The sequence below is a fragment of the Mandrillus leucophaeus genome, unplaced genomic scaffold, assembly GCF_000951045.1.
Source record: "Mandrillus leucophaeus isolate KB7577 unplaced genomic scaffold, Mleu.le_1.0 Scaffold2, whole genome shotgun sequence".
Taxonomy (NCBI): domain Eukaryota; kingdom Metazoa; phylum Chordata; class Mammalia; order Primates; family Cercopithecidae; genus Mandrillus; species Mandrillus leucophaeus.
The window spans coordinates 12,600,343-12,613,028 of record NW_012102031.1 but is presented as its reverse complement, the minus strand read 5'-3'; the positions used below and the strand labels follow the sequence as shown (position 1 = coordinate 12,613,028).

General features: G+C 50.3%; 1 protein-coding gene across 3 annotated transcripts in view; it reads left to right on the top strand.

The window, feature by feature from the left end:
- The window catches only part of LIMK2 (LIM domain kinase 2), a 70,282-nt gene that overhangs the window by 49,928 nt on the left and 7,668 nt on the right, over window positions 1-12,686 (top strand). For all 3 annotated transcript variants that reach the window (XM_011979029.1, XM_011979030.1, XM_011979031.1), the window contains 9 exons: window positions 322-427; window positions 784-980; window positions 3,818-4,004; window positions 4,851-4,937; window positions 5,659-5,790; window positions 6,003-6,059; window positions 8,977-9,042; window positions 10,332-10,506; window positions 11,255-11,310. In XM_011979029.1, coding sequence (XP_011834419.1) covers window positions 322-427; window positions 784-980; window positions 3,818-4,004; window positions 4,851-4,937; window positions 5,659-5,790; window positions 6,003-6,059; window positions 8,977-9,042; window positions 10,332-10,506; window positions 11,255-11,310 — 1,063 coding nt within the window. The remainder of the gene's footprint in view (window positions 1-321; window positions 428-783; window positions 981-3,817; window positions 4,005-4,850; window positions 4,938-5,658; window positions 5,791-6,002; window positions 6,060-8,976; window positions 9,043-10,331; window positions 10,507-11,254; window positions 11,311-12,686) is intronic.

Below are 12,686 nucleotides of genomic sequence, written 5' to 3'. Positions count from 1 at the left end.
AAGCTATTACAGTGATCAGGTAAGAGATGTGAATAACTACAATGATGGAAAGAAGGCAGAGTTCTTAGAGATGGGAGTAGGAGAGGGATGAGGGAACTGCAAATGGGGAAGATGATGTCCAAGTTTCTGGCTTAGGCCACAGGGTGGGTGGCAATTCCCTTCACTGAGATGGAGCATCCTAGAAAAGGTGTTGCCTTTCCATGTGGATATCCTGGGCCCTTTAGGGGCAACTGGTGGCCTGGGACCTTCCCTGCACAAGCAGAATTGGTCAAGCAGGTTTTTAGGACATCTTTACCCTGCCTCAACTTTTGTCTGGCCCAGGGTCAACCGGATGCACATCAGTCCCAACAATCGCAATGCCATCCACCCTGGGGACCGCATCCTGGAGATCAATGGGACCCCGGTCCGCACACTTCGAGTGGAGGAGGTAGAGTGTGTGTCTAATCTGTCTTGTGAGGGTGGGACATGGAATAAGATCCTCTGGGAAATCAGGCTATAGCCTTTACCTTTTCCTACCGCCAACCCATCTCTTTGTCTTAGCATTGAGCCTGTGACCACTGATGACCTATTACAGCTTAACAGGTTCCCAGGGTAGCAGGGATGGTTGACGGATGGGAGAGCTGACGGGATGCCAGGCAGAGGGCACTGTGAGGCCACTGACAGCTAGAGGCCACCATTAGCCAAGTTGAGCACTGGTCACACTGTGCCTGAGTCATCTGGGTTGGCCGTGGGTGGCCTGGGATGGGGCAGCCTGTGGGAGCTTTATACTGCTCTTGGCCGCAGGTGGAGGATGCAATTAGCCAGACGAGCCAGACACTTCAGCTGTTGATTGAACATGACCCCGTCTCCCAACGCCTGGACCAGCTGCGGCTGGAGGCCCGGCTCGCTCCTCACATGCAGAATGCCGGACACCCCCACACCCTCAGCACCCTGGACACCAAGGAGAATCTGGAGGGGACACTGAGGAGACGTTCCCTGAGGTGCCACCTCCCACCCTGGCTCTGTCCTGTCCCATGTCTGTCTCTCAGATGAAGCTGAGCTGGCTTTCAGAAGCCTGCAGAGTTAGGAGAGGAACCAGCTGGCCAGGGACAGACTATGAGGATTGTGCTGACCCAGCTGCCCCTGTGGGGATCACAGTTTATAGCCAGAGCCTTTGCGGACCAGCTGTCTGCCAGGTTTCCTTAGAAACCGGAGGGTCAGGCTCTGTGCACTGAACTCCTAAGCTGGACAGGAGGTGGTGATGCTATACCCTGAAAACAGCATGGCCTGTGGAGAAAGCATGGAGCTCAGAGCCTGGAGTAGGGGCACAGATGGGATTGAATAAATTGTGTAGAAAGACTGAAAACAATAAAGTAAAAGATGAATGAAAGTTTTTTAGACTTGAGGGACCAACAACCCCCAAACCCCAGATTCTGCCAGGTCCATGGAGAAGGAGCAGTTACCTTGAGTGGAAGCCCCAAGTAGGGAGACTTACAGAAAAGAAGTCAAGAGCACTGGCTCCCAGGCAGAAATACTGATACCCTACTGGGGTTTCAGGCTGAGCTCCTCCCTTCACAAATCACTTCATTTCTCTGAGCCTGTTTCTGCATCTGTGACGTAAGATGGTAAGATAAAGGTGGCTGTCTCACCAATTATGTAAGACTTAAATGTGGAAAAGGACATAAAGTTGTATGGTGCTGCCATAGGGACAGCGTTCAGTAAATGTGACGCATTCTTAGTATTACTAAGAATCAGGTTCTTGGCCAGGCATGGCGGCTCATGCCTGTAATCCCAACACTCTGGGAGGCCTAGGTAGGAGGATTGCTTCAGCACAGGAGTTTGAGACCAGCCTGGGCAACATAATGAGACACTGTCTCTACCAAAAAAATTGTTTTTAATTAGATGGGCAGGGCACTGTGGCTCACACCTGTAATCCCAGCACTTTGGGAGGCCAAGGCCAGAGGATTGCTTGAGGCCAGGAGTTCAAACGCAGCCTGGGCAATATTCCTGTCTCTACAAAGAATAAAAAAGTTAACTGGGCATGTTGGCGCATGCCTGTAATCCCAGCTATTCGAGAGGCTTAGGAGGAGGATTGCCTGAGCCCAGGAGTTCAAGGCTGCAGTGAGCCTTGATCACACCACTGCACTACTACAGCTTGGGCAACAGAGTGAGACATTGTCCCCAAAAAAAAAGGTAGTTTTTTGTTTGTTTGTTTGTTTTAATCCACTCTCCTCACCAAACAAAGTTAGGGCCCTCTCAGCTGGCATGTGTTGGAAACAGTGCCCTCCCCTCAAATTGCTCCCCTCACTCCCGCTGCCTCTTGGCCTTGATCAGTATGATGAAATTAGTGGGAGGCAGGGCAACATAGGGCAGAGAAGAACTAGAAATTCATGGCCTGGAAAAGGGAAGATTTGGGAGTGGCCAGATACCTGTAGAGCCACCATGCAGAGGACGGGGGCAGCTAACCTTGTGTGCTCTGGTGAGCATGGTCAGCAGGAGGCAGAGCAAAAGAACAAGGGTAAGAAAACCTGTAGGGCAGGACAAGCCAAGAGGCATCGAGCGTCAGTCCTCTCTGGGTAGCCCAAGTAAAGCAGGAGCATACCCCAGAGAGAAAGTTCACAGGGCTGTTCACCTGCAGTGCTGTGGACTTCAACCTTCTTGTCCCTCCTTCAGTAAGTGAAACTATAGTCATTGACCATGACTATTATCTACCGCTTTTGAAAATGTAAACATAGTGACTTTATTGCTATAAAAATCATATATGCTTATCATCTTAAAATTCAGGAAACATGGACAGGTACAAAGATGTGCAAAATATCATCCAAAATCCCATTTGCTGGCCAGGCATGGTGGCTCACGCCTGTAATCCCAGCACTTTGGGAGGCCGAGGCGGGTGGATCACAAGGTCAGGAGTTTGAGGCTAGTCTGGCCAATATGGTGAAACCCCATCTCTACTAAAAATACAAAAATTAGAGCCAGGTGCTGTGGCTTACGCCTGTAATCCCAGCACTTAGGGAGGCCAGGACAGGTGGATTGTGAGGTCAGGAGTTCAAGATCAACCTGGCCAACATGGTGAAACCCCATCTCTACTTAAAAAAACACAAAAATTATTTGGGCGTGGTGGCACGTGCCTGTAATCCCAGCTACTTGGGAGGCTGAGGCAGGAGAATTGCTTGAACCCGGGAGGCAGAGGTTGCAGTGAGCCGAGATCGTGCCATTGCACTCCAGCCTGGGCGACAGAGCAAGACTCTGTCTCAAAAATAATAGTAATAACTAGCCGGGCCTGGTGGCACATGCCTGTAGTCCCAGTTACTCAGGAGGCTGGGGCACAAGACTCGTGAACCAGGGAGACAGAGGTTGCAGTGAGCCAAGATCACACCACTGCACTCCAGCCTGGTTGACAGAGTGAGACTCTGTCTCAAAAAAAAAAAAAAAAAAAAGTCCCATTTGCTCATTTTTTGGATACTAGTATAACTATCACTCTAAACCAGTTAGTACCTTAAATCAAGCAAATATGGGAGATGGTGAATTACCATCTACAGTCTTGTCATATATGTCATATACTGAGCATTATAAGCTAGTAGAATCTAGTTAATTGTTCTATGTGTGATGTACGTAGAGTTCCCATTTTGAATGTGTTTTTACTATGCTTAAATAAATGACTGATGTCAGCAACCCCAAAATGATACATCTGATGTAAGAGCCCCTGTTCCCCAATAATAACATCTAAACTATAGACACTGGAATGAACTGGTGCCCCTAAGATTCCTTCCTCCAGGGTTTCTTGGCCAGTCTCTGAGGACTACGCATCCCTACCCCCATCTTTCCTCATCTTTAGGCGCAGTAACAGCATCTCCAGGTCCCCTGGCCCCAGCTCCCCAAAGGAGCCCCTGCTGTTCAGCCGTGACATCAGCCGCTCAGAATCCCTTCGTTGTTCCAGCAGCTATTCACAGCAGATCTTCCGGCCCTGTGACCTAATCCACGGGGAGGTCCTGGGGAAGGGCTTCTTTGGGCAGGCTATCAAGGTGAGCGCAGGTAGCAAATACTTTGCTCTTCTGCCCCCAGTCCCTCTCTCAATGTCTTTCGGGGATTTCTCATCACTTGGCCCCACCCCACACCCTGCAGGACGCCAGGCCTCCTTCCTGGCTTTGGGTGATGGTGTGAGAGGCTTCACCCCTACCCAGGCCACCTAAGGTCAGTGTTACTGTTACAGTGAGCTTGTGGACCTAGAGATCCAGGTTGGGTTGAGCTGTGCTTGTGGCTCTCCTGCCTCCAGTCAGTGGGTGTTTGTTAGGTGCCTACAGACCTCAGTACCGGGCATGCTACAAGGAGCACACAGGGGAATGGCTCCTGCCTCCCTGGTGAACAGTCTCAGGGACTAACCTCTCTCTTTCTCTCCTCCTCCTCCTCCTCTGCTGAGAACTGGGAGGGGGGGTCAGGTAAGCCATGTGTCTCAGCTTGCAGGGGCAGCAGGGCTGGAGAGCTCACCCCTGACCCACCCAGCTCCCTGGTGCATGTCTTTGGCACTGACCTTCCTGCCCCCAGATTTCTGTTCACTCAAGAGACTCACTCCTATGCCAAATGACCAGAGCCCCTGCTTGGCTTGGCAGCGTCCCCTCCTGCCTCCTTCCCCACTTCCCTTTTCTCGGTTCTTGCCTCTCCTCCGTGCATGCCCACCTTTCCAGAAAAGAGGGTATGGTTCCATCTGAGTCCCACGTTGCTCCACGCTGCATCTTCCACACATGAACTCTGTCAGTCTGACCCGGCTCAGTGTGCCCTCCAAGGGATGGAATAGCCAGCTGCATAGATTTTCTCAAACAGTTCTCCAGAACTTCTGGTCTCAGCACCGTTAACAGTCACCCTCCCTGTAGGTGACACACAAAGCCACGGGCAAAGTGATGGTCATGAAAGAGTTAATTCGATGTGATGAGGAGACCCAGAAAACTTTTCTGACTGAGGTAAGAAGATGGAGGGGGCCCGGGAGGTTGGTTTCACCATTGGAAGAGAGAAGACCTTACAAATAATGGCTTCAAGAGGAAATACAGTTTGGAATCACTGTCTTAAAGACTAAGCAGAAAAGAGCCCTAGAGGAATATCCCACTCCCTCTAAATTACAGCATAATTATTTGTTCAATGAACACTTACTAAAAGCAACACAAAGAGGATACAAGGGATGCAGTAACAAAAGATACATGGTTCAGAGAAGCTCTCAGGTTATGAGGATGATGGACATGAAAACACACCAGTTTAGTACAACTCCATGTTATAATCCTTACCTGAATGCCCTGCTAAGGGAACCTGGAGGGGGAGCTCCCTGAGCACTCACACTCCTTGGGCATTTACAGTTTTCACCATCCCTCCCAAGTTACTTCATGGAGCAACGTCAGTTGGGGACACCTGTGGTCTGGGTACTGCCCTCCAAGCTACTTGGCCACTCCCACCCCAGTTCCCCCAGTGCAGTTCCTAGAAAGGCAGGATCCCAAGGGTAAGGTCTGTGAAGCCATCTCCATCTATATGGTGGTGGTCTTCCCTCATCCTGATCTTAGTGCCCTGTCATATCACAAGAGAGGCGGTAGGAGATACAGGTGGTAACACTTGTCAAGCTGATTCCCTGGAGGGAAGGGGTAAGGAAGACATAGAAGTTAACAGCCAGCTTTCCTTGGCTTCCCTGACCCCCAGGTGAAAGTGATGCGCAGCCTGGACCACCCCAATGTGCTCAAGTTCATTGGTGTGCTGTACAAGGATAAGAAGCTGAACCTGCTGACAGAGTACATTGAGGGGGGCACACTGAAGGACTTCCTGCGCAATATGGTGAGTACACCACCCCATAGTCTCCAGGAGCCTTGGTATGTTGTCATGGTCAAAGGCCAGAGGGGCCCTGCTTTGCCCCCAAAGGACCATGCTGGGTGGGACTGAGCATAGACAGGGAGGCTTCACTAGGAGACCACGTTGACCCATAGGGCCTGGACCATGAGTAGGACAGGGCTCAACAACCTCTGATAATCATTTCCTCCATTCTGCAGGATCCGTTCCCCTGGCAGCAGAAGGTCAGGTTTGCCAAAGGAATTGCCTCCGGAATGGTGAGTCCCACCAACAAACCTGCCAGCAGGGCGAGAGTAGGGAGAGATGTGAGAATTGTGGGCTTCATTGGAATGTAGAGACCCCTTCCTGTGCCACTTGTGTGGGCTGGGTCAGCAGCTATTCATTGAATTTGTCTCTGCCACTGAAACTGGCCCCAGCTAACTGTTCTCAGCTCACAGCCCTATTCTCAAAGAATTACACATCTCTAAGAGCAAACAGGGCACAGACAAGGCAAACTAGAGAGGCAACTGTAGCCTGAGATGGCCCGGGCTTGCCGTCACAGGTGTTCAGGTGCTGAGGGCCCCTTGGACCAAGTAGAGTACCTCACTGCCTAGGAAATCAATGAAGGGGAAATGAGTTCTAGCGGAGCCCTGAAGGATCAGAATTGGATAAAGTTCTATTGGCGGAGAGGCTCCAAGATTGAAGTGACAGGAGCAAAGACCTGGGAGGAAAGAGGAGAAAATCATCTATTTTACCTGGAAACAAATGATTCCAAGCATAGAAATATAACAGCTGACAAGTACTGAGTGCCCTCTATATGCTAGGCACTGAACTGAGGGATTAATGTGCATGCGCATGTTTATTCCTCATAACAACCTTGGTTTCCAGATAAGCTGGACTGGAAAGGGACAGAGCTGGGATCCTGGGCTCATCAGTCTGGTTACCAAACCTGAGACTTTAGCCACTGCCCTTCACATGGGGGTCCACAAAGATAGTAGTAGTCTAGGACAGTTTGGGGGTACGTTAGGGTCGCTGTGTTTTAAGCTAAGGAGTTGTGGACTATATTTAGGAAACAGATGTAAAAGAGTTTTTTGGTTGACTGGCTTTTTGGTTTTTCTTGGTTTTTTTTTTTGTTTTTTTGTTTTTTTTTCCTGTTTCTGGGGCTTGAATCAGGAAGGGTGTTTTTTTGTTGTTGTTTTGAGACAGAATCTTGCTCTGTTGCCCAGGTTGGAGTGCAGTGGCATGATCATGGCTCACTACAACCTCGACCTTCTGGGCTCAAGCAATCCTCCTGCCTTAGCCTTCCAAGTAGCTGAGACTAGAGGTGTGTACCACCACACCTAATTTTTTGAATTTTTTTTTTTTTTGTAGAGATAGGTTCTCACTTTGTCACCCAGGCTAATCTCAAACTCCTGGGCTCAAGCATTCCTCCTGCCTCAGTCTCCCAAAGTGTTGGGATTACAGTTGTGAGCCACCGTGCCTGGCAGGAAAAGATTTTTAAGCAAGAAAGCTTAAGAGTTGTGGTTTTTCCAAAATGAGTCTGGGCTGGCACAGTGGCTCATGCCTGTAATCCCAGCACTTTTTTGGGAGGCCAAGGTGAGTGGATCACTTGAGGTCAGGAGTTTGAGACCAGCCTGGCCAACATGATGAAACCCTGTTTCTACTAAAGAAAAAAATACAAAAATTAGCTGGACGCGGTGGTGCACGCCTATAGTCCCAGCTACTCAGGAGGCCGAGGCAGGAGAATAGCTTGAACCTGGGAGGCGGAAGTTGCAGTGAGCCAAGATCACACCACTGCATTCCAGCCTGGGTGACAGAGCGACACTTCATCTCAAAAAAAAAAAAAAGAGTCTGATGTGGTTAGTAGGTTGAGGTGGAATGCGGAGGGTCCAGAGAATGGAGACCTGCAAAGGGGGCTAATGACACATTTCAGATTTCTGAATTAAGGTAGTGGCTGTGGGGACAGGAGCCTGGGAGGCAGGGTGGAGTCAGAATGGAGAGACTAGTTGGCAGTGAGGGAACAGGAGGAGGGGGAGGAGTTAAGAGTGGCTTGAGGTGTCACTTATCAGACGTTTTGGGGCATGGGGGATGGCACTGATGGTTGAGGAACCGGTTTGGGAAGAGCTACATTGATGCCTGCTGTTCTGTGCTAGCAGAACCTATCAGCATCATCTGGGCAGGAAACTGGCTCCATGAGACTAGAGCTTAGGGAAAGGCTGCTAGTCACCTAATCTGCAGAGAAGGGGCAGTTGGAGCTGTGGGACAGAAGAGGCATCCATGTGGCTGGTGGGGGTGTCTCAGCTTCTGAAAAGGAGATGGCTTTGAGCAGGGCTGACATTGAAAAAGCTGGAAGAAAAAAACAGACACACAAGAGTCTCAGGAGCAGGTAGCATAAGAAAGGTGTAGACAGTCTTTGAGGAGCACTTCCTCAGACAGGCAAGCAGGCAGGTCATGAGCTGTAGTGATTCAGGAAGAGCTCCCTGGGTGTGTGAGCAGCTCCAGGAGCCTAAGGGATGAAAGCAGTATTGCATGGGGCTGGAGAGCAGGGAGTGGCTCCTTCTATATTTGCAAGGGAAGGGAAGGAGAAAGGAAGTTGCTCCTGAGAGTGACAAGAACCAGTGGTGGAGGCCTGGAGAGGGGACATAACAAACAAATTTGTTTACAAACATTTTGGTAGGAAAGGGGAGAGCTTAAAGTTTAGACAGTTGGGGAAAGTGGAGTCGTAGGGGAAGTCAATGTCTGAAAGGCAGAGCTAGCTGGAGCAAGAAGTCACTTCTCTGTTGCACGCAGGAAGGATTCAAAGTGGCTCAAGCCAGAGATCGGGAGAGTGGGGAGGAGGGAGCAGCCTGGATCTGGGTAAAGTGGGTAGAGGTGGAGGGACTGCTGCAACATCAAGGGTTCTGTGAAGTTGTGGACAAGGAGAGAGCAGTGAGGGCTTTGGCCAGTCACTGTGCTAGTGATTGGTGAACCAAAGGATGGACAGGAGATGGCAGCAGAGAAGCAGAGGAAGCCCAGGCTTCCTGTTAGTGTTGGAACAAGGGAGTGGCCACAGGAGGCCCTGGCCCTGTTGTCCAGGTTGGGTTCTGAAGCTGGGTGGGCATGGCCTGGTAGGAGAGCATCTGTGGCCCCCAATTCCAGAATCAGGGTCTAGTTGATTTGCCAGTCCTTTAGCCTCAGCTCATGCTTCTGTTCCAGGCCTATTTGCACTCAATGTGTATCATCCACCGGGATCTGAACTCTCACAACTGCCTCATCAAGTTGGTATGTCCCACTGCTCTGGGCCTGGCCTCCAGGGTCCTATCCTTCCTGGCTTCCTTGTCACAAAGGAGGCTGACTTGTCCCCTCTGGCTAGAGGGCAGAGGTGTTGCCTAGGAGCTCCTATCCTGCTTCTTCCAATGCCCTTCTCTGTCTTCTGGGAGCTCCCAGAGACACACAGACATAATTTTACCTTCTCTCATTAGCAACCTTTGAAATCATTCAGAAGTTTGTTGACTATATGTAGAGCCCTGTCATTTTACCTGCTTTTGCCCCATAATAGTCTTGTAAAGCAGCTTATTGCTGACCCCGTTTTACAGTGGTGGCACTTGAAGCCTCAGCCTGAGGCCACTGAGCTAGTAAATTTTCAGGGACCAGTTTGAGACCAGCATTCCTCCCACTGCGCCTCAGCTGTGGTGGTTACAACGTTATTTGTCTTACTGACTTGCTATCTGACTTCCTGGGTGTCTACCAGCTGGCCCTGGCTCTGCCCTCTAGACCCACACCACGCAATCTTCATTCCTTTCCCACATGACTGCCCTGTAGCCATTCAAAGAGCTTGTCTCTCCCAGGTCTCCCCACCTACTGCCTCCTCCTTGCCTTTTTCTGTCTTATCCTGGTTCTAGCCACTGCCTGAAATCCTTTTAGGAATAAGGCTGGACAGGGAAAAACAAAAGCAACCCCCTGTCCCACCTCTGAGTTCCACTCTCCAAGTCCCTGAACCTCACCTCCAGGACTCTAGTGGCTCTGCCATGAACCCCACTGTGGGCTAGGAATCTGCTGTGCTCAGATACCAGACCCTCAGAAACAAATGCGTTTTCTGTTTTGTTTTGTTTTGTTTTTTAGATGGAGTCTCATTCTGTTTCCCAGGCTGGAGTTCAGTGGTGCGATCTTGGCTTACTGTAACCTCCACCTCCTGGGTTCTAGTGATTCATCTGCTTCAGCCTCCCAAGCAGCTAGAACTACAGGCGTGGGCCCCCCTGCCCCGCTAATTTTTTTTTTTTTTTTTTTTTGTATTTTTACTAGAGACGGAGTTTCACCAGTTGGCCAGGCTGGTCTTGAACAACTGACCTCAGGTGATTCACCCGCCTTGGCCTCCCAAAGTTCTGGGATTACAGGCGTAAGCCACCGCACCCGGCCTGAATGTGTCTATTTGATAGAGCTTTCTGCTCTGATTCTCCCTTGCTGTATACCTTTTCTCCCCTTCTCAGTGGCTTCTCTTGCCTATACCTCCTCCCCAGGGCCAGGTTAGAGAACATCCCCACGAAGTCCCCACCTTGCTTTTATTCTACCAGGACAAGACTGTGGTGGTGGCAGACTTTGGGCTGTCACGGCTCATAGTGGAAGAGAGGAAAAGGCCCCCCATGGAGAAGGCCACCACCAAGAAACGCACCTTGCGCAAGAATGACCGCAAGAAGCGCTACACGGTGGTGGGAAACCCCTACTGGATGGCCCCTGAGATGCTGAATGGTGAGTCCTGAAGCCCTGGAGGGGACACCTGCAGAGGGAGGACAGATGCTGCCCTTGCATCAGAGCCCTAGGAACTCCAGGGGAGGCCTGTGAAGTGTAGGACCAGATACCCAGAGCTGAGGATATTTTTCCCTTGCCAGGAGGGGCCTCACAAATTAGCTCCCTGAGCTTAGGGGGCTGGGAACTAATCAGTGTCCCATCCTCGGGGATAAGGTGAGGTCTGACTGTGGCATTTGTGCCTCAGGGATTGCTGAGAGCTCAGGCTATTGTCCCAGCTTTAGCAGTCTCTCTCCGTGGTGAGAACTGAAGTGTGGTGCCCTCTGGTGGATAATGCTCAAACCAACCAGAGATGCTGGTTGGCTTTCTTGAAATTAGGGTTGTGAGACCTCAGAAATGGTCTGAATATAATCCATTTTGGAGTCTGAGGCCCAGAGAAATTCGGTGAATTGCCTAGGAGCACACAGCTGGCTAATGGCAGAGCCTGGATGAATCCTAGTCTGGTTCTTTTCCACTTTAACATGCAGTTTCACCCTAGGCAGTGTTATGTTATAAGGGCTCTCCAAGGCAGGTCACCTAGGGCTGAGGAAGGACTATTTTCAGGTGATGTCTGTGCAGGACAGCCTGTGGGGTGTCCCTGCAGAACCTGTTCTAGCCCTGGTTCTTAGCTGTGGCTTAGATTGACCCTAGACCCAGTGCAGAGCAGGTAAGGGATGTAAACTTAACAGCGTGCTCTCCTGTGTTCCCCAAGGAAAGAGCTATGATGAGACGGTGGATATCTTCTCCTTTGGGATCGTTCTCTGTGAGGTGAGCTCTGGCACCAAGGCCATGCCTGAGGCAGCAGGCCTAGCAGCTCTGCCTTCCCTCAGAACTGGGGCTTCTCCTTCTAGGGATGACTAGCTTGACTAAAATCAACATGGGTGTAGGGTTTTATAGTTTATAACGCATCTGCACATCTTTGCCACATTCGTGTTTCATTGGTCCTAAGAGGAGGACTGGCAGGGTTTTTTTGTTTTAGATGGAGTCTCGCTTTGTTGCCCAGGCTGGAGTGCAGTGGCACAATCTGGGCTCACTGCAAACTCCGCCTTCTGGGTTCAAGTGATTCTCCTGCCTCATCCTCCCAAGTAGCTGGGACTACAGGCACACACCACCATGCCTGGCAAATTTTTGTATTTTTAGTAGAGACAGGGTTTCACCATGTTGGCCAGGCTGGTCTTAACTCCAGACCTCAGGTGATCCACCCGCCTCGGCCTCTCAAAGGGCTGGAATTACAGGCGTGAGCTACTGCACCGGGCCAGGTGTTTTTTTTTTTTTTTTTTTTTTTAAGTTGAGGAAACTGAGGCTCAGAAGAGGGCAGTGGCTTACACATGGTCAACAAGGGGTAGGTGAGACTCAGAATTCCAGAAGGAAGGGCAAGAGACTGTTCATGTGGCTGTCTAGCTAACTCTTGGGCCAAGTGTAGCCCTTCTCAGTTCCCTTCAAGTAGAAGTAGCCACTCTAGGATGTGCCAGCCCTGTGCTAGGTACCACGTGGACAGAGTGAGGAATCGTGGAAAGATTCCTACCTTTAGGAGTTTAGTCAGGTGACAGCTTATCTCAGTATATCTCAAAGACTCAAACACACACACATTCAAAGCCTTACTGTAATTCCTAGAAAGTTGTGATGGGTAGAGGAGAGGAGAGACAAGAATGGTTAGGATAATGAAGGAAAATTTCTTTGTTTTTTGTTTTTGAGACGGAATCTCACTCTGTCGCCCAGACTGGAGTGCAGAGGTGCGATCTTGGCTCACTGCAACCTCCGCCTCCCAGGTTCAAGTGATTCTCCTGCCTCAGCCTCTCGAGTGGCTGGGACTACAGGTGCGCGCCACCGTGCCTGGCTGATTTTTTTTACTTTTAGTAGAGACAGGGTTTCACCATGTTGGTCAGGCTGGTCTCAAACTCCTGACCTCATGATCTGCCAGCCATGGCCTCCCAAAGTGCTGGGATTATAGGCGTGAGCCACCGTGCCTCGCCAATAAGTAAGTTATCTTATACTAAAATTTATTTTATATGTATTAAAGTCTTTTATGTTAAAAATAAAGTTATAGGCTGGGCACGGTGGCTCACGCCTGCAATCCCAGCACTTTGGGAGGCCGAGGCAGGTGGATCACAAGGTCAGGAGTTTGAGACCAGCCTGGCCAAGAT